Source organism: Ammodytes marinus (assembly GCF_949987685.1).
Source record: "Ammodytes marinus genome assembly, chromosome: 6".
In the NCBI taxonomy this organism is placed as follows: domain Eukaryota; kingdom Metazoa; phylum Chordata; class Actinopteri; order Uranoscopiformes; family Ammodytidae; genus Ammodytes; species Ammodytes marinus.
In genome coordinates, this window is record NC_137235.1 from 4,122,404 (window position 1) to 4,150,299 (window position 27,896).

Below are 27,896 nucleotides of genomic sequence, written 5' to 3' on the forward strand. Positions count from 1 at the left end.
AACTAACTATCAGAAAAGGTCCTGTATTTAACATGTGTCTTCCTATTATAAAGTTCCTCGTCTAGTTTTACAAGCTTAGGCCTATATACGCCTCTGCCGCTGCTTAAGAAAGAGACACCAGGATTTACTCCACAACAAAATATAATTTAATGAATTCACTTTTTCACTATGTCGATCACAAATCTATATTTAAATGTAGAAAGAAAAATGTAAATAAAAAATAAAAAAATCAGCCAACGCTCTCCTTTGTCTTAATGTAAGGCATGCAGTCTCCACAGAGCTCCGGACATCGAAAGCTACAGGTCAATACAGCCGGACACACACACTGACACTCAGCGAACAAATACACACAGAAGCGCTCGTAGTATCACTCTTTTCTCGGAGGCCCAATAAACATTTATTCTTTGCACATACAATGAGTAGAAGTGGAGATTTTTTATCACAACACCAAAAGTATAGTAGTTCACAAATAGCAACAGGATACGCTAACACTTTCACTTAGACCTTTTTCTACCCTCTTAGCTCATGAGAAATAAAATGGTGCGGTGCTGCCTGGAATACTTTAATATGTGAGTTACATTGATAGGTACAAGAAAAAGGGGTTAGTAGCAGTAGCACATTGCGTGAGCGTGTTTTTTGCACATAAAATGACGATGAATTTAACAATTTAACAGCCGTGACTCTTGCATTTCGACCCTATGCAATCGAGCCCTTTTTGGAACTGGTTTTCTGAACCAGAGGAGCCTGAAAAATTAGCTTTGTCATTCGTCAAGAAAGGATTCCTTCATTTGGAAGTTACATTGAAATGCTAGCTGTTGTTGTCTCTGTAACTCTCCATATAAAAAGACATTTTCTTGTGTCTATGGTGCAAAACATCCTTAATGACCTCTGCGGTTCAAAGTGGCCATATAGCTATATAAATACAATTATATATTTGCCTCCATATAAAAATAAAATTAGCAATACACACAAATATTGCACACCTAACAGAGTTTTAGTTTTATCAGATAATCGACAACCTATTGAAGGAAAAAATTTACAAACATGGAAAATAATAAGCCCTCCAGTGCAGGTGCAGTATAAATAAATATTCAGAAACTCATTTTTAATTCCCTATGCATGCAGCTTGTCTCTCTGGCTGTGTGGGGGGGATGAGGGGGGAGGGGGGGCAGAGGTGGAGTCACGGCTGCCAAGGGGAGATGGTTTTGGGCTGTAGTGCGAGGTGCGAGGGGGTGGTGGGTGAGGGTAGCGGTGGAGCAGCAGGTAGTTTTTCGGTGGGAAAGAGGTGTTTAATCTCATTGCTGTTGGGCTTCTAGTTCCCTCTGACGGCAGCCCACTGCGGTGATTAGCGCCGCCCCTTTACCGCTGCCGTCCTCCGACAGCAGGAAGGTGACCTCACATTTAGGAGCGAGTTCCTTCACCGTCTGGCCGAAGATACGAGAGAAGCTGAGGAGAGAGAGAGAGAGAGAGAGAGAGAGAGAGAGAGAGAGAGAGAGAGAGAGAGAGAGAGAGAGAGAGAGAGAGAGAGAGAGAGAGAGAGAGAGAGAGAGAGAGAGAGAGAGAGAGAGAGAGAGAGAGAGAGAGAGAGAGAGAGAGAGAGAGAGAGAGAGAGACAGGAAACCGGGGTTAGGAAGAGACAGTTTGCTGCTGAAATTTAAAGGAACGAGGGATTGTTTTCTTGTACTAGCAACATATATAACTTTCACTTGAGATACACAGATCGGATGCTAGCTAATTTCAGATAGATAGATAGATAGATAGATAGATAGATAGATAGATAGATAGATAGATAGATAGATAGATAGATAGATAGATAGATAGATAGATAGATAGAAATTCAAATTCAGCAGCTGTAGTCAACAGACAACAAGATACAAAAACAAGTAAGAAAAACACAAGCTAAAATGCTCCAAAAGACATGAAGCTAAAATGCTCCAAAAGACATGGTAACTCAATGATTATGATGTAATCTGGATAATTGAGGATTAAAGTTTAATGACCTTCCCTGGTGGTCCCCATGGCTGCAGTTGTCCAATTGTAATAATCTTATTTAGTGGGCTCGCAGTGTTAATATGATTTTAGCCTTTAGATGCTTCTGCTAACAGGGCCTTTACCGAATGTATCCTTGAGGTTCCTTCTCAATGAAAAGTTGCAATGTCTGCAAATTACTTGTTATATAGTTAGTGTTAAAATATGTAAAATAATATGAATAAAACACAAGTTCTCTGCTAGTTAAAGCAAGTGCCAACCACTCTCCTGAAAGGATTGATACAAGAACAACCTGTGTGCCAGTGCCGCCTGATGAAATGTAATCTGTACTGTAGTGTGTTAGCATGAATGAACCCCCTTAACTCCCACCCACCCACACGCCCCCATTATGTCCCTATTATCCCCTCTCTTTTCGTGTGTCTGCGTGTGTATGTATTTGTGTATGTCTCTGTGCATGTCTATGGGGGTGGGAGGGTTGGGTTCTATTAATTTTCTTCTCTTGATTTTATTTGCTGTTTTTCTTGGGTCTGATGAAATGGAATCTGTACTGTAGTGTGTTAGCGTGAATGAACCACATAGCCTCTCACCCACCCAACACACCCCCATTATGTGCCTATTATCCCCTTGTCTTACTGTGGGTGCAGCTTGTAGAGCGTGCCGTCGACGCCCACGGTGATATCCAGGTGGTCCAGGCCTCTGTTCTCACGGATCTTGTCGACCACGGCGGCCATTCCGGCTCCGCAGATCTGGGCTGCGCGGCGGGACACGGTGCCACACACCTCCTTCACGATGATACTGTCGTCACAGGTGCTGTCCAGACCCAGATGCTGGAGGATAGACCTGACCTGAAGCAGAGCCAGACGGTCGCTATGGAGAGGAAGAGAGGGGGGGAGAGAGAGAGAGGGGGAGAGAGAGAGGGAGGGATGGGGGAGGGGGGAGCAGAGAGAGGAGAGAGAGAGAGGGGGGAGGGAGAGAGGGGGGAGAGAGAGAGGGGGGAGGAGGAGAGAGAGGGGGAGAGAGAGGGGAGGGGGAGGGAGAGAGAGGGGGGGAGGGAGAGAGGGGGGAGAGAGAGAGGGAGGAGGAGAGAGAGAGAGGGGGAGGGGGAAGGGGGAAGAGAGATAGGGGGGAGAGAGAGAGGGGGAGAGAGGGGGGATGAGGAGAGAGAGAGGGGGGGGAGGAGGAGAGAGAGAGAGGGGGGAGGAGGAGGAGAGCGAGAGAGAGGGAGAGAGGGGGGGGTTGTCAGAGGTCATCCAAAACAGCAGGAGAGACACCAGATACCTCACAGCTGTTCCCAGAGGCTAAGGTAGGCTTAAACACTGTATAAACTATAAAGTCGTCACACTGCACACCCCCCCCCCCCCTCCTTCTTCTCCTCCCACTCAACCCCTCTCATACCTAGGTGTGTTATACCACTATATGACACTTTTTCCAGTGAACAATGCTGTTTAAGGATGGGTTTTTATGCACTTGTCTTGATCATGCTACTCTTTTTCTTTCGCCATTGACTGTATAAACGAGTATGTATTGCTATCATTGGACCTCTAAAATTAAAAGACCTGTTGAGGCCAGTTATACATATATTTTTTTTTTATATAATTTCCAAAAATGTTCTTGTTTCGCTACAAAAAAAATGTCATACTGTGTGCAAAAATAAAGGCTACCTAGGACAGTAGGAGAAACAGGCTGAAACCAATGTGATAAATTATAAACTCACCTCTCTATCTGTGACAGGAACTTTGTCTCAAAGATGCCCCTGGTCTTCAGAGCCTCGGAGATCTTTCCCTTGAAGAGGAAGCCTCGCTTGGTCAGATCCAGCAGAATCTGCCTGACGATCTCCCCCAGGTACATGCCACTGCACATCTTCTCATATCTAAAATAAGAAAGAGATTCATCTAAGTTAGCTGCAAGATGACAAAACAGAACACTGCACTAACATTACCTTATTGGGATGTTTCTATCTGTTTTATAAATTGAGAAAATGTTGAACTCTTCGGCTTGGACAGTATATCATTTTCATTGATGTTTAGATAAGCAAAGTAGATAGTCCATTTGGTCTGCGTCAGTGTGAAATTGATACTTTTGGTTTGTTTTTCTATTAAGTCTGGTGGGGTTTGACAATGCACGAATTTAGGCAGAACAAACGGGGGAATTAATTTGCAGAGGAGCGTGTACATGGCCGTAAATGTACCGGCAAAAGTATTTGCGATTGATCGGACATTTAGTGTTGGAAAATGTAAACACTTCTATGAAGGGAATCACAGACTTTGAAATATTGCTGTGGAAGTCTTTTTCGTTTGACTTGACAACGATTTACTATGACACAAATTCCTTTCTGCAGTGTTCTGGGATGGGTTGTTGAGTACAATTTGATTTCATTTGATTTAATTTAATTTATTAGGATTCCCATAAGCAACACACCGGAGCGAGACCCCAAGTCTTCCTGGGGTCCGAAACATACAATATCAGACGATCACTTGTTTGTCATTATGTCAAACCGAAATAGACAAATAATAACAGCAATAAAAAAACAACACTATTGCTGCGTTCCCAACCGACCAACCGAATCGCACCTGGGTTCAATTTAAACAGACTAAACTTTCCACTTTTTAAAGGCGCCCAGAGATACAGTTTGATACTGGAGGTGTGTTCACCTTTGTTTTCCTTCGTTGAGCGAGTTCTCGTCCACCGACTGGTCGTACTGCGTCCTGATGTCGTCCAGGCAACCGTTGTCCCCGAACGCGCCCCACTCCATGTTCACACACATCCGGCCCACCGCTCCCTCCACTATCTCTATGTTCTTCGCCTCTTCCATGTAGCAGGCGTTACTGCCGGTCCCTGAAACACACACACATTGATTGATTGATTGATTGATTGATTGATTGATTGATTGATTGATTGATTGATTGAATTTTATTTCAGACATATCAAATAAAAATTAAACATATCAAAAATACAAACAAAATGAAAACCACAAAATTACAATAAACAAAAACGATGTTAACATTATTTCACAAAAATTAAAATGTTATTAAATTGATTCAATTGATTGATATGCCTGAAAAGAAGAAGGAAGAAGTATAAAACTTATTTAATCCTACCCTACATCCACAGCACATCAATCTAAAAAAAATACTTTTAAATTATACATCATTTCGCAAGACTTTCTGTTTTTTAAACATACAAATCCAAGATGTATACAACTGTAGATTAGAGTTTTGATAACAGTACTGTAGGGTAAATATAACATATAAAATGAAAACATTTCCTTATTTTAAAGTTTTGTTGTTTTAACTGACCTGCGATCAGCCCCACCTCACACGTGGGTTCCTCATATGCACATGTCATCATCGTCCCCACTGTGTCGTTCACTATGGCAACCACGTCCAGCTCAAACTCCTTTGAAAAAAAACACAATTTAAAGTTGAAATGAAACAGTAGATTCAGTTGGCATAATCACAAGGGGGATACTCACTGTAAAACATCCTTATAACTTGTAACACTGTCTGTGCAACTGTAAAAACTGTCAGGTTTTAATCTTGGTTAAATGTTTAATGAAACTACAGTACAGCAATGTTAGGTCCACATTTCATATCCAACAATCTTGTGTTGACGCAAGGATTAATATCGGGCTTGGCAACTCTTCAACCGTCACACTGAGCACAATGCAGTTCACTCACATTCTTAGACAGGCACTGTGTACACTAGAATACACAAGCTGTTTCTGAGGGCGGAACAATTCACGACCTCTGCCAACCAAGCAGCACACACACCAAAATATCACCACTGTCATCCCTGAGCTCAAATAGGACCCCACACTGAAGACACAGGCGCACATTCCTCCACAGTATCTCAAAGTACTTTTTTTTTCACCGGGTGTTTTACAACATGCTGTTATAACAATGATCACACGTCTCCAGCCTCCAGCCCCGCACTGCATTACCTGCTACAGGTGATACTCGTATTATTAGAATATCATGGAAAATGAATTGGAATTGAGGCAAGAATTCATGCAAAAGGGGCCTAAACCAAGTACTGAATACATATGCATGATTATACTTTATAGAGGGCCGACATTTCTGTATTTAAAATCCCTTCTTTATTGATTTCATGTAATATTCAAATTTTCAGAGATTTCCGAGATTCATAAGCTGTTAGCTATAATAATCAAAAGTATAACAAATAAAGGCTTGAGATATCTCACTTTGCATGTAATTAGTCTATATAATAAATTATGTTCACCTTTTTAAGTTGAATTACTGAAATAAATGAACTTTCGATGATATTCTAATTTTTCGAGTTTCACCTATAGTTAATAATTTACAGTCACTTAATACTCACTGGATCCTCCATCTAAAAGGGTGAAATTGGTATAAAACACTCATAATTTCAACAAATGAACAAACAAAACTCTTCCTGAAAGCAAATCAGATGCAATAATTACATTACGGTTGTGTTTCGAATCGCATACTTTCTACTATATAGTATGTAGAAAAAAAATGTAGGATGTCCCGATTCTTGTGGCCAGATTTAGGATGGTTAGAAGTACCCGGATGTCCTACTTCATGCCATCAAGATTGTTAGTGTTGAAAAGTGCATCCTATTTGGGCGATTCTGACCCACAATCCAGTGCGCACGTGAAGTGACGTAACATCGACGAAGCCTCCATATGAAAACAAACGGGGATGCGACGGATATAAAAGCAAGAGGCAAGATCAAGGCGCAATGTTATGATGAAATAAGAGAGAAAAGTATGTCCCAATAGTATGCCTACTGCATCCTAACTAGATTCTTTTTATACTACATTGTAGTATGTAGAATAGAAAAAAGAAAGAGTATGCGATTCGGAACGCAACCTACATTTCATTTAGCTGACGCTTTTATCCAAAGCGACTTCCATTAAGTGCATTTAACCATGAAGTTATAAACTCAGAACAACAAGAATCTCGTAAGTACTATAGCTTCAAATAAACCAGACTACAATAATTGGTCTACTATAATCTACTATAATTGGTCCTAAAATTAATTTTTTTAATTCATACTGAGCAATTGGAGAGCTGTTATGTAGGCCTATGTGGCAGGCCAGCTGCTGTTAAGCTGTAGGTTTACACAGTAGAGGGTGGGGTGTCTTAAGTGTCCTAATGCTGAAACTGCTACAATAACAGCTCAGTCCAAACGTGTCATTATCCCAGGATATTCAAGTGATGTTGACTAATACAATGTATGCAGAGTAAATATAATTTCTTGGAGAGTGCTCTCCAATTTATTTTTATGATGTGGTATTTTTGTATGGTGTTTTTTATTACATCTGTACAAATTGTCCTTTTTGTCTTGCGGTGCTCAAGTGCAGGAGACATTTTTTATTGCTAACAGTACTTCTGTAGAGTGGGTAGACAAAACAAATGCATCAAGCACGCTGTTAGCCAAAGGACTTAAAATCCATTCAACACTTTTGCTAAAGTGGTTGGTTGTAAGCCAGCTAACAGCATCTATCAGCAAACAAGTCTGTCAGTCAGACCTTTTTAAATGTAGCAACATGAGACAGCAAGCTAAGCTACAAGGAGGACACACTATACAAGGTGCACTAACCCAAGTAAAGCTGACTTAAAGTCTTGAAGTTGGAGACAACACGTTTCAAGCTAAAAACTGCATCGGTGCATCAGCAAAGTAGCCGCCAGAAGTACATTTTAACGAGCAGGACAGTGGCAGATATTAATACTAAAAGGGTTTAGATGATCGTTAAAAATCTCCATTATTACCCAAACTTGTACATTTCTTTACAGCGCTTATTTAACTACTTCAAAACTAAATCATATTGTTTCATTGGATTATAATTTCTCTGTTCAGTACTTTCTTAGTGCACTGTAAAAATGATTTGTTACATGAGGTATTAGGTGTTTAAAATAATGTAGGAACAGTAGTGTAGTTGTCTAGCTGCACTTCTTAGTAGTATCCTGTGACGATCACATTAACTTCTTGTTTGTGATTGAATTACCTCTTTCCTCTTGATGGCTTCCCGCAGAAGGTCCACCACATCTTCACCCTCACAGTCTGTGGCCTTGAAACCTTTGGTCCAGGTTACCAGGATACCCTGCATAGCAACAGAACATTTACTAAGGAATATATGATGGTTCACTCCAATAAAACAGTCTATGATAGGCTTAAGTGAAAGATGTTAGAGACGCTTTTTGACTTAATTCTTAACTCTTGAAACCCTGAAATATGGATGGAGACAATGGATTAGAAATGTGTTAATTCTGGGGGGCTCTCGTGGTGTAGTGGTTAGAGCGTCCCCACCCTAGAGGCTCAGCCCTCATCGCAGCAGACCCGGTTAGAATCCGACCCGTGGTCAGTTCTCTGCATGTCCTCCCCTCTTTGCCCAATTTCAACTTTTATGTCTCTCCAAATATATCTTAAAAGGCCAAAAAATTATCTTAAAAAATAAATAAAAAGAAATGCGTTAATTCTTTAATCTTTTTGCCCATGTTCAGTCGCATGTATCGGCAAGAGCAGAAGAGAATTGAACTCAATACTTTTAATAATTTCTTTAATCAGTTGAACTTCTTGCAACCCTTGGCATCGATCCTGCTGGTAAAATAACTTGAATGTTCTTGTATACGGACTAGTATTAACTTTTAGTACCTTGCCATGTTGTGACTTCCTTAGACGCCTCTGTATATTAACATTCAAGTTTATTTATCATCTTAGACTAAATTGACCTTTTTGGATACTTCCGGTAGCACAGAATTGCTTCTTTTTGCGCCTTAACCAAGAAAACATAAAAGTCTGCTATTTTTTAGATAATTTGATTGGCAGGGAACTTACTGCGTCCAAGCTGGTCTGGTGGCAGGGGAAGGAGAAGGTGAAACCCAGCGGCAGTCGAGCGCTCTTCATGCCCATGTAGTCCAGGAAGTCAGAGATGCAGTAGACGATGTGGTCAAAGAGCTAGAGAGAGAGACACGGGCTTTTAGTGGTTTGAATACTGGGAGAGATGGTTAGTGTGGCTATGACTTTATGTTCTGTCTGTGGTGAGGCGAAATCATTTAGATGCAATCTTTATATGTTTCTCATTGTCTAAGTCTAAGTAAGTCAAGTACAAGAGCAAATCTTTTTCTTCTTTAACTTTTGTATCTGTTATTGAAGAACTACAGACAAACATAACTTCAGTGTGTATAAAAATTTGGAAAAAATCATAAAAATAAACACAAATAAAACAAGTGACAATAGAGCAAAAACAAGAAAAATAAATAATTCAAGTAAAAATAATATTCAGTTCATAAAAAAGCTAAACAAGCCATCAAAGTATAAGAAGCACCTACACATCAGTTCATTTGAACATTAACCATGCTTGCTCACACATTTCATACATGCTTCAAATAATGTCTCCAAAGTACAAGGGTAAATCTATTCCATTCGAGAACATGTATTTCCAAATGAGCATGAAATCGTAAAGGCAACAATGAAACTAAATGTCCAAATGGTTACCTCGTCTCCTGTGCCCTGCATGACTTCTATGGGAATGGCGTAGATTTTGTTATGCATCTCCACGGATCGCTTCTTCCCGCTGCGAATCTTTACCAGAAGCACTCGGAAATTCGTCCCTCCGAGATCCAGAGCCAAGAAATCTCCATTCTCTGTATCGTGAGAAAGGCCTTGTGTTAGCATCAAAACAAACACAACTTCATCTGACACTGCTGTATAATATAAGTTTTTGTCCGTTGGTTTTGTTGTAGGAGAAATACTGCTCCCAGATAGTGTGTGTAAAAAAGGTCTTGGGCTCATCTTGGGATTTTTCTGAGTTCCTGCGCCAGTGTCTGGGGGTGACACCAGTTTGTAATCGCGGCTATACAGAGAAATACAGAGAGTGTTTTGTGGAGCTGATAGGCTTTATCAACTTTATGTCAACTCATTTTCATTTAATTTAACTTTTATTTATACTCTAGAGATCAATTGATGGGTGATTTGCAATGATGTCGAGTCATTTGCCGACAACTTGAATGTAACTGACATTTATTTAAATTAAAAAGTTGCGCACTATAACTTTAAATATTACAATTTAGAAATAAAGCCTGTTTAGTTTTGAATGTTAAAAGGATTCACAATATTTCTTAACAGCAATAACACATCTTATGTGTCCTTCCATTTTAAGAATTACAGAAAAAATTGTAGACGCTTCGTCTCGGCTCTAAATGTACATTTACTTGTGTTAACTTGTCGAGTTCTGTGATGTTAATCTAAAGATCAAAAGAGATGAGCGCTACATACAGTACGTTAAACGCTAATCATATAACTGTAGCAATTTTATTAATAATGTGGAAGAACCTGATTGACTGGTTCTTGTTCTATGTATATCAGATAATGTGCCTATGATGTTGGAAAACTGCCAAGTAGACAGACACTGCTTATAAAATGGTAGTTCAAACGAGGGAGTCTCAACTGAACATTCATGTGAATATCAATGCAATTTGTAACCTGCCATAAATGAGCCGAGGAAAATGACGAAGAAGAATTTAAATTGTTTTTACATATTCATTGATTTCATATGTTGAATCCTGTACAGGGAACACTGCCTGTATGTGGCCTTTTGCAGCTGCTTTTACCAACATCTAGAGACTTTTTTTTGCTTTCTGGCAAAATTCTTAAAGTGACAATAAGAAGTTATAGATCAATCATTTGTCACCTGCCGAGCTGAGAGCCATATCCTTTCCTTAATCATTAAATATGCAGCCTTTGCTGTGTGTAAAATGCAACCATTTGTTTCCCTTAAGGCAAGGCTTTTATTACAATACAGTATATATTGGGGAATGGATGTTGAAATATGCTAAAATTGAGTTGTTAACAGCTCCACCAAATAGTGAATTGTTCCCCACTAAACTACTCAGTCAGAGGGACCAACTTGTGTTTTTTTTTATGCATGCCTTTTACTTGAAATCGAGTATTTTTTACATAGCTGTATTGGTACTTCTTCCACCACTAAATTCATTACTAAGTAAAAGCTACAGTAGAAAGTAATAGTATCCAAAGCAGCATTTAGGTCCTTCCCTCCCATCTGTCTGCATATCTTTCTAGTCACCTGATCCGTCTGGTGTGCTCCGGACGAAGGTGGGCAGCATCTTGACGGTGGCCTCCTCATGAGAATCCTTCCCGAGGCCTCGTTCGATCTCCTGCCTCATGCGTTTCTTCACTTCCAGGAGCTGCGCTTTGCTCAGACGGAACTCGGCCATCGTCTGCTGAATCTGCCGCGCCTGCTCCGTCAGACGGTACGCCACCGCTGTTACCATGGCGGCGCCTTTGGCACTCCCGCTCTCCGACAGCAGGAAGCGAACGTCTGAGTCCGGGACCAGGCGGCGCACGGTCTTATGCAGACGGCGAGCGTATCTGTTCAAAGAGAAAACAGTGATTGGAATATTAAAATCTGAAATGTAAATTTTTTTGTTGGTCCTTCAAGCGAAATCTTCTGGGTTCGAATTTAGATTTTGGAAAACTGTGGCTTTGTGAGAAATGCAGCTGTTTTTGAAGGTGTTTTGAGGCCTTCTCAGCTCCAACAATGAAGCAGTAAGAGCATTTGAAATATGCAGCATGCAGTGTAAAGATATTGTTTTTCTTAATGCCTTTGTCATGGGTATACCCTCACCCCAACTACAGCTGGAAAATTAGAAACACTACCGCTTTTGTCCAAAGGGGGTGCAAGAATTAACACAAACCAAAAGTCACTCGGAGCCTTTAAAGAATACTCACTGAGGGTGCATCTTGTAGAGAGAGCCATCGATGCCGACAGTAGTGCGGAGGCGAGCGACTCCCTTGTTTTCCTTTAGGCGAGCGAGGATTCCTCCCAGTGTTGAAGCGATCAGGTTCGCTGAGCGGAAAGATACGATGGTGCAAACGTGCTGCACGGCCAGACAGTCTTCATCTGACGGCTCCACCCCCAGCCTGGTCAGGATCTCCATACACTTCTTCAGTCCCTCTTTACTCCTACAATGACAAGAATACATTTTCATTAAATAATAATAATGATACTACATTTTATTTATATAGCGCTTTACATAGGAAACACAACCATAAACAAACAAAGAGAACATGTAAAGGTGATGGGGCTTGGGTTGGTGGGTGATCTAGGGATAGGCAGAGGAGAAGAGATGGGTCTTGAGGTGGGACTGAGATTAAAGAGCTCATCTTTGCTGTTGAAGAAAGGTTATGGAAGCTATCATTTTAATAATGTAAATGCACTTTACAATTAACTTATTACTGTGAAAAGTAATTTTGGAATTTTCATGTATTGATGCCGTTCAAGGTGAACATTTGATGAAGCTTTATTTTATATTTCTTTCAAATCTTTTTTTAAATTGTTCAAAATTATCTCATCACACCTGAGTGGGTGACATGGTGACAGGTGCATCCGAGGAAGGTGCAGTAAAATTAGTTCAATATATATAGTTATAAAACCTTTCTGAAAACACATTTCCATGACAAAAAATCATATTTAGTTGGTAACTTATTCCCCCCACTCACTTTTCAATGGCGGAGACGTGTTTGGTTTCGATCTTTCCTCTGGTCAGGAGCTCCGGGGTGATTCGTCCCTCAAACAGAATCCCTTCTTTGGCCATCTTCACCAGGATCAGTCGAACCAGCTCGCCCATGTACATCCCACTGGCCATCTTTTCAAACCTGAGCGCAGGGAAACGTACAGCTGCATGTTTAGATGATGTGTCATGAATTCAGTTTGTATTAAGTCATTCCGTCTTATCTTCCCACAGTAGAATTGACAATCTACAGTTGCCGAACAGGAATATTTTTTGGAAGGCCCTATGACCTCTACCTCTATTTTCTAGTAAGAATATTAAAATTGCTCTTTAGAAACAAAAATAAATCTTCTCTAGAATAGTAGATTAAACCATCATGCTAAAAAAAACAATGAACGTGCTTCTGATACATAGGTTAATTATGACCAAAACAAATCGTATACAGATCTCCAAGAAATCAAGCGTACTGCATTGTCGTAGTAGGTTACACTTGTTTCCTGACCCACACAGCTGCTGTACATAATTAAGAATATAGTTAATTAAAATCAACAGTACTTTATACTGGCAAACAGGAGATAGGGGGAGAGAGAGAGAGAGAGGGAGAGAGAATCGTACTTTGTAGCCATTTTTACATAGCATGAACTGTTCTTTTTCAGTTTGAACTGTATTCTATGTTGTGTGGGGGTATCGTACCAGTAAAGTAACTAAAATCCCTGATACCACTGAGGAAAAAAATATTTTGAACGAGCAATCTGAAGTCTTTCGGTACCCCCAAGTTCATTGAATCAGGATTTATTTAAATAGAAAAACAACGTCTGTTTGGTTAAAAAAAAAAAAAACTGTTTCTTCATTAACAAAGGTTCAAAGGAAAACAACTTACAGCTGTTTTCCAGGGTTGACGGAGCCTCTGTCAATCTCACGGTCGAACTCTGTGCGGATGTCCTCCAGGGAGCCGTTGTCCCCGAAGGCGCCCCACTCCGTGTTGATGCACATCCGCCCTTCATCTCCCTCCACAAGGTCGATGTGACGCAGCTCCTCCATGTAGCACGCGTTGGTTCCCGTTCCTGAAAAGATTTCATTTTCAATTAACTTTTATTTATCCTCGAGAGATCAATTGAGGGTGTGTGTGTGTGTGTGTGTGTGTGTGTGTGTGTGTGTGTGTGTGTGTGTGTGTGTGTGTGTGTGTGTGTGTGTGTGTGTGTGTGTGTGTGTGTGTGTGTGTGTGTGTGTGTGTGTGTGTGTGTGTGTGTGTGTGTGTGACCCTCATTTCCAATGATGTCGAGTCAAACAAATGCAAAGCAAAAACAAAGATAGATACACAATATATACAATGCAAATACATGAAATACACAACAACTGATAAGAAAAGAAAACAATTGACATTTAGACAGTGGTGAAGAATGGCAGCAATTAAAATGAAATGGATGAAAGTACAAAATAGCCTAATTAAAACAATTACAGGTAGAGTTAGGCAGATTTAAGATAATATGTTTACATTTGTTAAAGTTAATTATATGAAAAGTTGTATGACTCTTTTCCTAAATGCCATTTGCTCTGTGGAGCTCAGTCTGCAGCAGGCATTGTTAATGATGCCAGGGAAGGAGTTATAATGCCTCTGGCGCCCTCACATGTAGAACCGATGCTATTGGTATTATAAGGTGCTCTGGATATATACAGTATGTGTTTAAGTTCTCTGATTAAATATGTAAGCAGACTTCTCATGAAATTATGAGAAAGTAAATTTCTTCCAGCAGTTCCAGAATATTTTGGCGTTGCTCGGACCACAGTAGTTTGTTTAATGTTTCAGATTATTACATTTATAGCTTGGTTGACCTGTGTGTGTGTGTGTGTGTGTGTGTGTGTGTGTGTGTGTGTGTGTGTGTGTGTGTGTGTGTGTGTGTGTGTGTGTGTGTGTGTGTGTGTGTGTGTGTGTGTGTGTGTGTGTGTGTGTGTGTACTAATATACTTTATTATACTTTATTATTTGTCCTTTACCAATGATGATGCCGACTTCACAGCGCTGATCGTCAAACCCGCAGGTCATCATGGTGCCGGTCGTGTCATTCACCACCGCCATGATGTCCGCCTCGTAATCCTGAAACGACAACATTAGGTTTCACTAAAAGAAATATCAAAACGTGAAGGAGTAAGTCACAATCTGATATGTTTGGATTCATTGACCATTTAAAAATACTACTCCATTGTTGATTGAACATCATTTTATCTTCAAAAAATAGCCTTTTGACTAGTAAAATAGTCACTATGGGTAGAAAAAGATATCGTTATTGTTAAAACCACATCAATTATAAATGTTTAGTTTTGTTTACCGTTTACGAATGGTTCACTTAAAGGAAAAAGAAAACAACTCACCCCTCGTTTCTTGATGGCTTTGTTCAAAAGTTTCACCACATCCATCCCTTCCACGCCGCTGGCTTTAAACTTCTTTGTCCAATTCAGTAAGACCGCCTATAAAACGTTTTATAAAAGAGTTTTATAATGGCAGAATTTACAGTTAAACAGACAGACTTGGCAGGTCCAGGATGTCTGGTCATTGCTATTCCAACCTCGGCATCAGTATCCAACAACACATTTACTAAACACTTTTCCCTACTGCTACTGATAGGATAATTACAAAATATTTGCCTTTTTCTGAAAAGCAGAAATTTTAAAAAGCTATTTTCACCTTACAACTCATTTTTACTAACTTTATGAACTCTGTCTCTAAATGATGAAAGAAAATATGATTCTTACACATCCTCACATCCTAGTCTACAGTATCTCACTTTTGATGTCAGAACCAAATACCTCAAGACTTGACAAATGAAAGAGGGAAGAAAGTATTCCCTTTAACTTCCAACAAGTCAAGTCAACTTTATTTATATAGCACATTTATAACGGCCTGGACGGACCAAAGTGCTGCCCTGTGAAATAAGTAAAATGCATTTAATCTAAAACATCATAAAGACACATAAAAGCAAGAATTAAAATCCCTATTACACAACACATGTATTAAGGTGTGTTTACCTCGTCTAGTTTTCTCTGGGCGCAGGGGAAGGAGAAGGTAAACCCTACAGGAATCTTTTTATCCTTGATTTTCTGCTTCTCCATGAAGTCTGCCAGGCAATCTGCAACGTGGTCGAAGAGCTGGGGACAGAAAAGGGACTTTAACCACTCTAGAATAACAAGATAAGGTATCAAAAACTTTGAACTAAAAATGATAATGACAAACTATTGTATATTTTTCTTTTAAAATTCAAAATTCCTGAGCTATTCTTTCATAACCGGTCACTTTTACCACATAGGGGATCATGATAGGGAAATGTTATAAAGTATTTCCCAACAAATATGCAAAGATAAGTCTAAGTCTGGATTAATCGTTTTATTTATAAAGTCCAATATCACATGTTTTGCCTCAATGGGCTTTACAATTTGCACAGCACACTTCTCTACAGAGGGAGTAAAGTTCCGGGTAACAGTACCGGTACTGGCAACTGAGTAGATAAATCGTGTCTCGTTATAGTGGCCAAATATGAAGATACTGTACATCAACATTTAACAACCACAGCCCTTAATTAATTGATTAAGAAGCGATTAACTCACAGTTGAACGGTCACATATCTTTGTTGGAAAAACTTAAATTCAGATAACAACAACATTTATTTTGCATTTTTTTTCTGCAATCAAAACTATTTTTCCTTCTTATTGATAATGTTTATATTTTACCAAATCACCAGTCATCCTCATTAACATTAACAAACCTGTTCACAGTGCACAATACATTATGTTTTTTTTTTGAGCAGCTGTCCCTTTGACATTTCATTAAACAGCGTCTGTCTGTGTTAGTCATGCTCTGATCCAATCACACGGCCTCAGACGGTCTCCCATGTTTTGGTTCTCGGGTTACAATACGAGTGACAACTGTTCTCCACAAGTGCAGTGAAGTTCAGCGCTCCGGGCTTTCACTAGACTCTGGTTATTCTGTGTGTGTGTGTGTGTGTGTGTGTGTGTGTGTGTGTGTGTGTGTGTGTGTGTGTGTGTGTGTGTGTGTGTGTGTGTGTGTGTGTGTGTGTGTGTGTGTGTGTGTGTGTGTGTGTGTGTGTGTGTGTGTGTGTGTGTGTGTGGAGGTCAGTTTACACTTTTTGACCCTTGACCTCGCGTGTTATTGAGCTCTGGGCAGACACAAACATCAGCTGTTTTGAGTGGAAACTACTGAGTGTTTGACCTTAGTGGAGCAGCGTTTGCTAAGTATTTGTTGATGATAGGAATAACATAAGGTGGGTTTAGTTTAATGGTGGAGTGTGTAATAATAAGATGCATTTTGGCGTCATCTAGATTGCAATGCTCCGTCTCTACCCCTCCTGTTTGGAGAATTTACCGAAGCTGCGGTGGCCTTCAAGGACAAGAAGCTAGTTACTAAAGATGGCAGCATCCACCACTGCCTCAAGTCTTTCCACAATATCAAGTGATGAGGTGAAGATGTATTTTGTTATTTATTCTATAGTACTCCCTAGTCGTCTTCCAACAGGTGCATATCCGGCAGACAACCACAATAGGCCTATATAATAATGCGTAATGTCGTTACGTTTGTCCATTCTACTGTAGAAACATGAAACAGTGTTCCCCACAACTATGTATTAATTTATACATACGTATTGATATTTTATACCATTTCGACAGTCTTCTCAAAAAATGTAAATATCATACTAGGTCTGATTAGGTAATAACTACTTGCTGTAGTTTGGTCTGGCTTTGCGAGACCAGGTAACAACCAAACATTAGAGGCTGATGTTTCAAAACAAAAACTCTAGGAACGTAATGTAATAATTTATGCAAAACACATACATTTTTCATTATATAAATATTTATTTGTTTTATTATTACCTGAGAGCCGCTGCCGTGGATGATGTCATCGGGCGTGTCATAGACCTGGCTCTCCATCTGAACCGGCTGCTTCTTGTCCTGAGTCACTTTGACGCGCAGGATCCTGAAGTTCGACCCGCCGAGGTCCAGGGCTATGAAGTCCCCCTTCTCTGTCAACATGGAAAGACAGATACAATGTTAGAGATCTTAAGATATTAATCTCTCAGTTGATTTCTTCTTTTGAGAGCCAGTTACATGTGCACTTCCCAATGATGGTCTGTCAAAACATATAGTATAAGTAGTAGTGCTCTCATGTCTCATGTTCAAGTCAACTGTACAGTACAGTAGGGATGGATGGATTGTTGGTTGGTTCAGATAGTTTCAGTAGCAAATAATAATAATGGAAAATCAGAAGTTTATGATCTTGGATCTTTAATTAACAATGGCATGAGCACAAGCTTTTCGACATCCAATTATGTGAATGAAGATTGTTGCAGTGTCTCAGTAGAATCCATATCTATTTTTGTACTAAAACAAACAAAAAAAAACATCTTTGAACGTGGAAAATAGAAACTAGCACACAACCTGAACCCTTGAGAAACTCTAACCTGAGAAAGAAAGTGCCTGATAAGGAAGAGAATTCACACAGACAAAGAGAATGACCTTATTTTGAGATGCACGTTAGCTCGCTTTCCATGAACCTTTTGTGTGAACAGAGCCACGCCACCAGCCATGTGCTGAGCTAGAGTTTCATCCAGGCAAGAAGCCCAAATGTAAACGGATCTTCAGTAGAGAGAAGGCTTCATGTAACATTATACAGCGTTAAGTTTAATTGAGTTTATATTAAAAAACAAACACAAAGTTGTTTATGTAATACATATCTTACTCTAAAACTACAGGTTATTATTATTTGCTCTAAAATATAAGCGACTGAAACAAGATGGCTGGTCTCTTTACGATCTCATTTTGGGAATAAAATAATTAATTTATCTCTAAGGCCTTTACCCGACACCGATCTAGACTGTGTCACAATGAAATAGTAAAGGAGGCTTAAATGTCTTGCAAAAGGACACTGCAGCAGAGCACATGATAGTGTGTGTGTGTGTGTGTGTGTGTGTGTGTGTGTGTGTGTGTGTGTGTGTGTGTGTGTGTGTGTGTGTGTGTGTGTGTGTGTGTGTGTGTGTGTGTGTGTGTGTGTGTGTGTGTGTGTGTGTGTGTGTGCGTTAGTGTTGCTCTAGGCTTCAAAACTGTGACCTTTAACGTTTTAACATCCAGCCTCTCGACCAAAACAATGTTGGTCATTGAGGGCCACCGTAGCACGATCGTAGCCTGTAGCATTCACTGCATTGTGCTATTAATCTCCTTGACCTGGCTGGAATGAGATGCGGCCAGGGCTTGACATATAGAAGTGTTACTGATTTGCCGCAGAGCAAGTGTCAATTTTAAAGTCCCCTAAATGTCAGCGCTCCCATGCATGAGCCGCTACCTCTTGGTTAACGTATGTGATGGATCTAAAGTATGTAATGCAGTATTTTTCATAATTGGAGATGTAATCCTCAACAATCTGTGCCAGCTACAGTGTTAATTTTGTCCGTATTTTTATCATTGCCATTGTCATTGCCTTTACAACATACATTTTGTTATAGTTTTTATTATTATTTTTGTTCGTCAACTTCTCGTCAGTTATAAAAAAAATTGCAATAGTTTTCATTAACGAAATGAACATTGGCCAGCTGTATGTGGGCACATTGTACATTTACATGCCAAAAATATAGATGTCCAAAATTGTCTACTCGGACTTTGTTGAGTAAATCTGAACAATCGAGAAAAACACTTGACCCACAGAGTTATCTATCTATCTATGTTTGCAGTGCAGCAGTGAGCCAAAAATAGATACTATTGATTGTTGAACTTGCCGTCCCTTCTGTAGCAAATATTTGTTATGAGTGAATGACTATTTCCAGGCTTCAGTCCAAGGCTAAACTAGTGAATGTAGCCTTTCATAGCCAAGACAAATAGTTTTGATTTGCTGATTGTCGAATTCAAAGAAAAAGGCTCACACAGCTTTTGCATTTGTTAAAACCAGGAATACTTTGCAGGCATCTATCAACGTATGGTGACAGATGGACTCCTCTTTTCTGTTGAAATATTAACATGAATAAGACACATTTTTCCTGTATTGATGGTATGAATGGACCACTCTATGGCTTTTTTATTATCTTTTGGTTTCATGTTTCCTAACTGAAAAGTAGCAGATCCGTTGGAAACAATAGTTTTGTTATGAGCTTTAAACTGCAGCTGTCACTGTTAGCTTAGCATGTGACCAATCGGTTACCAGTGTTAACTGAGACATCTCTATGACAACCGAGCAAACTCTATCCTCAGAAACAGACTGGACAAAGCTTGTAGATTTAGCTTTAGACGTTTTTTTTTAGTTTTTGTAATAACCATTCCTTGCAACTCAACCTTTAATGGGGGCTGTGGCAAAGTGGATAGGACCTGCAACTATAGGGTCCGTGGTTCGATCCCCAGTCCTGCCACATCTCCAAGTGTCCCTGAGCAAGACACTGAACCCTAAATGTCTCCTGATAGTTAGCCAGCATGCCCTGCGTGGTAGCTGCTGCTATCGGTGTATGAATGTGTACTCCAGTTGTAAGTCGCGTTGGATAAAAGTGTCTCAGATTATGTTTTCAACACTGAAAGTTAACAGCAAAACCTCATAACTAACTTGTACTATATAGGGTTGAATTTGTTGGAGACACTTTTACATCACCTGGTCTCTCTACATTTTTAATCTTTGTTGGCTTTTCCTCTTAGTTTAATCTTATTATACATTTAAGACTATTCTGAACTGACACCATTGCAGTTTAGCCGTGACTTAATATCCTCATTCTCACATAGAAAGGTCTCCCCCTGTGGGAGTAGATTAACTGTTACTGGCACTACGGGAGGAAAAGTTATCTTAAATTCTTGTTGCTATGGTCGTATCTCACATCATCAGCCCTTTAAAAATGATTGTCAGTTTATTTTAGCTGTGGCCATGGCTTCAGCACTGCATCCCTTGGACCTCATGTAGTTGTTGAAACCTGATGCTATTTATAATTTGAGAGAAGGCAGGAGACAGACAGCGTATGGCCTGTCTCCCTCCACAGTATGTTTGACTTACTCTTATGTCACTGTTTACTAACACGGACGGGGACGGGCCAAGCTAGGCAGCAGCAGCAGTTAACAGGTCCAGTCTGAAGAGCGGGACTCGTGACTTTAGCCGACGGTTAATGTGGTAAATCTGGTCATTCAGCGCGTTAAAATACCCTTGTGTTGTCAAATAATATCCACACAGATTAAGAAACTGCCCAACTTAAAACTGTGTATATGGTTCACACTTGTTATTTGCATCTATACATAATACCTATATTAATATATATTCTATCATACAGTACAGTATTATATGTAAAGTACACTCTTTTTTTAATATGGCCTTTTTAATTTTTTTAACTAGAGCATTCACTGATGAGAATTGCTGACATGATGACATCCAACGACTATTTATAACTGTATTATTTAAATTCCAACTTCTTACTCTGCAACTTGATCAGAATATCAACACCACAGGAGTACCCATACTTTGAACTTTTTCCATCCTCTTTGACGTTGCCCTCTTTGAGGTTGGTACTAGTGTTGTAGCTGAAGAAATTTAAAATGTAATCAGTCTCTCATTAAACTTAATAAAAGTGCCATTTTTATCTATTTATCTGACCCATATTAGTCGCACTTTCTGACATCAATACAGTGTGTGATCAGGCCCATTGAACTGTTTGGCCCCGGGGCTAAAACAACGGCTATCTACCGAGTCCAAATCCAGAGCGCCACACAAAGAGGCTTATGTCACGGAACGGGTCTGAGCATTTGAACCACATCAGCACATTGTTTATAGGCAGATAGCAGCCATCAGGTGGGGCTTTAACACACACAGTATAGATACACTGTATTTACACAATAAGAAAGACTGTTATCAATGTCGCTCTTGTAAACTTGTAATGCTTGTGCTGTCATCTCATATGCATTTCATTTTATTCTAACCCGGTCCATTTAGTGTTTTAAACTTAAGTGCTGTTTGCTTTTTTGAATAAACATGATTAGAAAAATAATAATAATCATAAAAAAAATATTTATAAAACGGAAGTCAATTATTAATTTGTCCTTTGTTTTTTCCAGCTTTTATCTGCTGAATCAATGGGCCGCTCCTGCAAAGTGAGAAACATGGACGTGTCTGTACCGACACCAGGAACTGAAGTTTAACAGTGGCAGGTAATTCAATACTTAACTAATATTTAACTTCCAACAAACCTCCATTAACCTTTGATTAATACCTGATAGTTAACAGACAGGGATCAAGTTCAATTTTACACCAAGTTGTCAAAAATGTTCTTTGCTGGACTAGAACCAAGAACCTCTTACGTTAGGGGCTAGAGGCGAGATTCTCACCACCAACATGACCAACTTTGTGACCAACATTTTAATAAAGTGAGCACTACGTGATGTAATCTCGCAAGTATAATCCCCTTGTGTAACAATCGTGACAAGCAGCACAAATAGTATTAGTATTGTTTAGCATCTATTTTTGGTTATTGGTCTGGCTGTGTGTTTATAATGGTGTCTTGACACGATAAAAAAAATTCAAAATTCAAATTAATGCTCTGGAACTATCATGTTTGGATGGTGCCTATGTAGGCTTGTAAAGCAAAGCTGGAAGCACCATTTAAAGATGCGATGTATTCCGCCATTGTTGTTGTTGTGCTTGAAGTTGGTGCTAGCGTTAGTGTGAAAAGCGGAGACACATACACAGAGATATAATGTTGTGGCATTCTGGCCGGTGGAAAAGCAAACGTGGTCTTAGAAGTGTCACAAGTTGAACCCAAGTCATAATCAAAATATGAACAGATTTATTGCCAGTTACGTTCACACATACAGTACAAGGAATCTGCTGTGGTCTGATGGTGCATAAAAATACACTTTAACACAGAGACCAGTCACTAGCACCAGCCAAGAAGTAGAACCAGGTTGGAGTTGGTGGAAAAGGGGTAAAAATGTTCTTGTTTTGGGCGCTCTGGTGGCGTATAGTGGTTAGACAGGTACCATGTGGACTGAGTCTTTGTCGCAGTGGTCACGGGTTCAAATCCGACATGTGGACCTTTTCCTGCATGTCACCCTCTCTCTCTGTCTCCCCATTTAACTCTGTTTCTCTTCTGTCTTATGCTCAGAACTCCCCCTGCTGTATCTTCAAACTGTCCCTCCCCCACCGTCCCCCCTCACATGACTCACCAATTGAGATTCAACTGCATTGTTGTTATGGTGAACTGAAGCCACTGTTGTAACCAGGATAAGGGACCTGAGCTCTGTACTGTCCTTTGCCATTTCTGTTCAGAAAGCCACCGGGCTTTCCTGGATCGGATGGACCTCCATGTTCTAAGGCCAAGAACATGAAGCCTCTGTTGTTTGATTAAATACTCTTTGCTTGATTATAACAGCCTTATCTCAACTTTCTCACAATAGTTTCTACGGGTGTGTACCTGATCCGTCGGGGATGGACCGGACGAAGGTGGGCAGCATCTTGACGGTGGCGGTGGGGTTGGTGTCACTGCTCAGCCCGTTCTCGATCTCCCTGCGGAACCGGTTCATGATGTCCTTCAGCGTGTCATCGGAGAACCGCATGGAGTACAGGTACTTATCAATCTGAGGAGGCAGGCACAGGATACAAGGGGTGTCAGGGTGTATTCAAAAAATAAAAAAATAAATAGATAGATAAATAAATAAATAAATAAATAATAATAATAATAATAATAATAATAATAATAATAATAATAATAATAATAATAATAATAATAATAATAATAATAATAAATAATACATACAAAATAAAAAATTTAATTAATAAAAATAATATAAAAATATATATTCTTAAAATAAAGAGTTACCTAACCTTTTACTAAATAATCCCAGTCAAGGGAGTCCAGTTTGAGGATTATCGAGTGATCTAACCATGCTAACTACAAACTGATTTAACTTAACTGCAAAATACTTATAAACACTAGCTACCCTTTGTATGACCCTTGGTGTGTCGTTAGGTTAGAAATGCAATAATTAACTTTATTTTCCTATGTTTGAACACCTTCATGCATTGCATTACCACTTAACTAATTGCGTGAGAGGCATATTTTGAGCTTGGGTGCTGCTGAGGCGGAGTGGTATTTAAAACGTCAATAGATTGATTCACTTAACACAAAAAATCCAAATACTGTGGCAGAGGCCTACCCAGCAAAAAGGTTGTTAAGCAAAAGATGACTTTGCAAAGGTTTAAACAGCGATCAGATGTTGTTGAAAAGTTAAAAGACCTCTACAAAAGTGTGTCAAATATGCACAAAAATGTTCACAGGGGTTATATGTGGTCAGAAAAACAAAAGTCCGTATTTGGCTTATTATTGTACAAACAGCCCAATTTTCAACGTCTAAATAAGGGCTTGATTATGACCAGTACAGGCGCCAGGATGTTGCATAGAGAGGGATACTGAACCAAGAAACCTGAAGCAACTGAACCATAGTGTTGTATAAACAAGTTCATTAAACCGCAGTAAGGAACCAGGTCAATCAAATCAACACGCATATCAGTTTGTTCCAAATAGCAACATTATGCAGTTAAAGGTGGAGGCAGCATTCTGGAGTAAGCTTGTTGTCAAATTCCCTTTTTGTCAGAAACCCTCATGAACTGCTACCTGAGGGGTAAACTACGAAGCGAGATTAAGGCCTGAGCGAGGTCTGTTGAGTCTGAAGCCAGAGTTTTCAGTATCACGAAAGGTGGCTCTCTTTCTACCTGGCTAGATCACCGTGGTAACAGAGGCTGCACGGCTAACCTGCTCAGACCAGTTTTTGTTGCAGAGTTTGAGCTTAAATTCGGCTCTTACAGCGCTGCCCTTTGAGGAAACTACACATTTTGAAATCCCACGGACCTGACTATATTGTCTGAACGATACATTCTCACTGAGGAAACTGGTTAAATAAGTAAACTTATTGATCAGTAAGTTAATGAACGAAACAAAGTTGTGACAAAGCTTACAGCAGAGTGAACTGTAACATTGCGCTGCGGCTTTTTGCCACATGCATACAGTTATTGATGCAGAAAATCTGTTGAGTTTGCTTCGCAGTATACCCCTCTGGTCCTACCGAGTGTGCACTGTAAACAAATCCAGTGTTGATATACACTGGGCCACCTTTTGTTTACATACCCTTTGTTTGCATACCAGTTTACAGATCCTAATCTGTGTCTTACCACTGGATTCATTCTTTCAGCGCACACACACAGAACAGACAGGTAGCTAGATGTGAGGAGATATTAACTGATTTTGACAACAAGCTTTCTCCAGAATCGCTGACTCCACATTTTAATTGTTGATGCATCTAATTGTAATTGTTACATAATTGCTCAGTGCCTGTCATGAGGCACAACACAGACCATAACTCCATGACACACAGTCCGTCCCATTGGTTTGTTTCTCATCAGACTGCTCTGTGTGACATTGCTATATATAGTCTGTTAATCAGACTCCTGCAATGTGCAGTACAGTAACATTGCAGAGTATTGAGTGTAGTGTGAGTCTGGCATGAGCTCCAGGAAGTCACGGAACAGAAATCACTCCTTGATCCTATCGACCTTGTGAGGCTGTACGTCAAGGTGGTTTAATCTTTTTTTTCTTTTAATTAATTTCTTTATTGGTTCCATTTAAAATTTACAAAAAAGTGTCTAAAATATGAATCCCAATGCAACATGAGTTCTTTAAGAGGAACACTCTAGGGAAAATATTAGAGGTCAAACGGTCAATAATCTTTCTTATCATTTATAATGATACACTGTCTTTTAAAGCTAATATCACCATTCTTATTCTTCTTAATTCACTGTTTTTTGAGTCACAATTCCATAAGAAAAGTTTACTTAACCTTCAAAATTGGACATCTTATTTGCATTTTAAATAGATACATATGCTGAAAATAAAAATAAATTATAATAGATAATGGTTGGATAACTGTCATCTGACTTTGAAGTAAAATTCCACTAACCCACTTCAGCAGCGGCACGTGCATCTACAGCAGTGTGACACCATGACATCATGAACGTGTGTGTGTGTGTGTGTGTGTGTGTCTCTGTGTGTGTGTGTGTGTGTGTGTGTGTGTGTGTTTCTCTGTCTGTGTGTGTGTGTTTCTCTGTCTGTGTGTGTCTGTGTCTGTGTCTGTGTGTGTGTGTGTGTGTGTGTGTGTGTGTCTCTGTGTGTGTGTGTGTGTGTGTGTGTGTGTGTGTGTGTGTGTGTGTGTGTGTGTGTGTGTGTGTGTGTGTGTGTGTGTGTGTGTGTGTGTGTGTGTGTGTGTGTGTGTGTGTGTGTGTGTGTGTGTGTGTGTGTGTGTGTGTGTGTGTGTGGCTCCCTGTGTCCCTCCCTCCATGGGAGATCTCACTGGTCTATCATCCCATCCAGTGGCCAGTTTCTACTAAAACTAACATCAATTTCTTTAGACGACCACAGGCTGTAGTCAGTCTCATATTACACTGATGGCAACATGGCAGCATCTGTGCTCTGCTAATGAGTTCATGTCGCCTTTGCCAGAGGAAATGAAAGAGTGAGTTCGTAAACACTGGAGAGATGAAACAGGATAGAACACTTTATGAAAGAGATAAGAAGAGATGCACTCTTCCAGTTTTTTTCCGATACGATTCTGATACCCAGATTTGGATATTTGCACAATATAATGATTTTTTTCATTATTATATTATTATTTTTGTTGCTGTTGTTGGTATAAAGTGTCAGGTGTGTATGTGTACATCCGTATGTACTTAACCACACAGCACTTTGTATTAATATAGTAAAAAGATATACAAAAATGCATTACATTTTAATTAAATCCAAAGCTATTTATTTGAACAGTTTTTAACTGTTTATATGCATGCATTTAAAAGCATAATAACATGATTTTAGAGAGTGGAATTACAAATTGACAACTCCTTCATAAGTCCTTCAAAGTAATACAACATTTTAAAATAAAAGTGCAAGAACTGTGTAGAGAAATAACTATCTACACTGTCAAAAAACCCAATCCAATTAGTAAAAAAAAAATGGCTGCTTGTTAATTCTGAACAGGATTTGGGCTGAATGTTAATGCTGCAGCAACAGCTGAGCAGAAATACCAAGAGAATGCAATGATGACACCCCTGGGTAAACCATCAGACTATGGAATATTGATCGGTACTTCGAATGGTGAAGTCAGTCCGATATCCACTATTGGACATATTTGCGTAACATAATGATTTTCTTCATTATTATATTATTATTTTTGTTGCTGATGTTGGTATAATGTGTCAGGTTACATGAGTATATACTTAAGCACACAGCACTTAGCATTAATATAGTAAAAAGATATTCAAAATGCATCAAATTTAAAATATATAGAGAGTCAGAATCAGTGAGGAAGGGAGGGAGGAGGAAATGGTAGAGCGCTCACGATTTTTTTGAGCAACAGCTGAGCAGAATTAACAAGAGAATGCGCTGCTAAGAGACCTGGATTAACCTGATCATACTATGGAATATGGATCAACATTATCATCTCAATATTGGACCGGACTAGTCTTTAATACAGATTCAGAATGAGCGAGTAAGGGATAGGGATGGTATAGAGCGCTCACGACTTTACCCAGCAGCCCCCACACAGCACAGACACCTGTCTGCTTCTGACGCCCTGGCAACCGAAACCACCACATTCCGGAAACACTAGCTCTGTGTATAACCAGGGCTCTGTGTATGCAGCTCGTTACCACCACCATCACTGACCCAAAGCCCTTCTCAAGGGCATCCATGTCAAACACTGCTAATCCCCTTGAGAAAACTACAGAGAGATAAAAATCCATATTAGGATGCAATCATCATGGCTTCCTCTTCCTCTACTTGCCAAAATGCTGCATCCTCCCCCCTCTCTCCCCTGAGCCTGATACGCCCTAAGGGTCAGCGCGGACATGCAGCTAAACAAACCGTCAACCGGCTTCCATGACTGTCCACAATACAACACATTAAGACCACCGTGGCGTGTTTTAAAGCTGCTTTGAAAAAAAAAACACACACTCACCTTTTTGAGTTGATCATCCTTCAACTCGGTGAAGTAGTAGGCCAGAAGCTGCGCCGCTATCATCCTGCCTGCACGTCCGCCACTAGCTATCAGAGACTGAGAGGTGGTTTGTATAGCGAAAGGGGAAAGGAATGCTTGGTGGCTTGCTTTCCGTTATTCTCCTGCTGTCCCCCTCCTGTCTGTCTGTACGCTGATCCCTCTTTATCCCCAAGTGGAGAGAAGGAAGCCGGGGCCTGAGCTGAGCTGGGCACCGTGGCAACAGAACAGGTTAAAAGGAAAAATATATCTGGTTGAAACAAGAGTGCAGCAGCAGCAGTGGCCGTGCCTGCTAGTCTGCGACAGGCACACACACACACAGACACACAGTTCCAAC

At 39.9% G+C, this 27,896-nt stretch overlaps 1 protein-coding gene across 1 annotated transcript; it reads right to left on the bottom strand.

The window, feature by feature from the left end:
• Nucleotides 1-182: 182 nt before the first annotated feature.
• Nucleotides 183-27,836, bottom strand: LOC307251367 (hexokinase-1-like). Its single transcript, XM_080028715.1, has 18 exons — nt 27,524-27,836; nt 22,936-23,098; nt 17,387-17,535; nt 15,530-15,649; nt 14,876-14,971; nt 14,501-14,600; nt 13,387-13,570; nt 12,496-12,651; nt 11,725-11,958; nt 11,060-11,364; nt 9,472-9,620; nt 8,812-8,931; nt 7,982-8,077; nt 5,286-5,385; nt 4,641-4,824; nt 3,704-3,859; nt 2,623-2,856; nt 183-1,446 (listed from the first exon to the last, which is right to left on the bottom strand). The coding sequence occupies exons 1-18, from the start codon at nt 27,584-27,586 to the stop codon at nt 1,296-1,298; spliced, it is 2,760 nt and encodes a 919-aa protein (XP_079884841.1). The 5' UTR covers nt 27,587-27,836; the 3' UTR covers nt 183-1,295.
• Between the last annotated feature and the right edge of the window lie 60 nt (nt 27,837-27,896).

Bases quoted from the DNA above. Each gene is read 5' to 3' on its own strand.
- LOC307251367 (XM_080028715.1), bottom strand. From the start codon at position 27,586: ATGATAGCGGCGCAGCTTCTGGCCTACTACTTCACCGAGTTGAAGGAT. The intron at 5,386-7,981 runs GTAATTCAATCA...TTTTTTTCAAAG, and splicing joins AAGCCATCAAGAGGAAAGAG to GAGTTTGAGCTGGACGTGGT. The intron at 2,857-3,703 runs GTGAGTTTATAA...TCCTCTCCATAG, and splicing joins TTCCTGTCACAGATAGAGAG to CGACCGTCTGGCTCTGCTTC.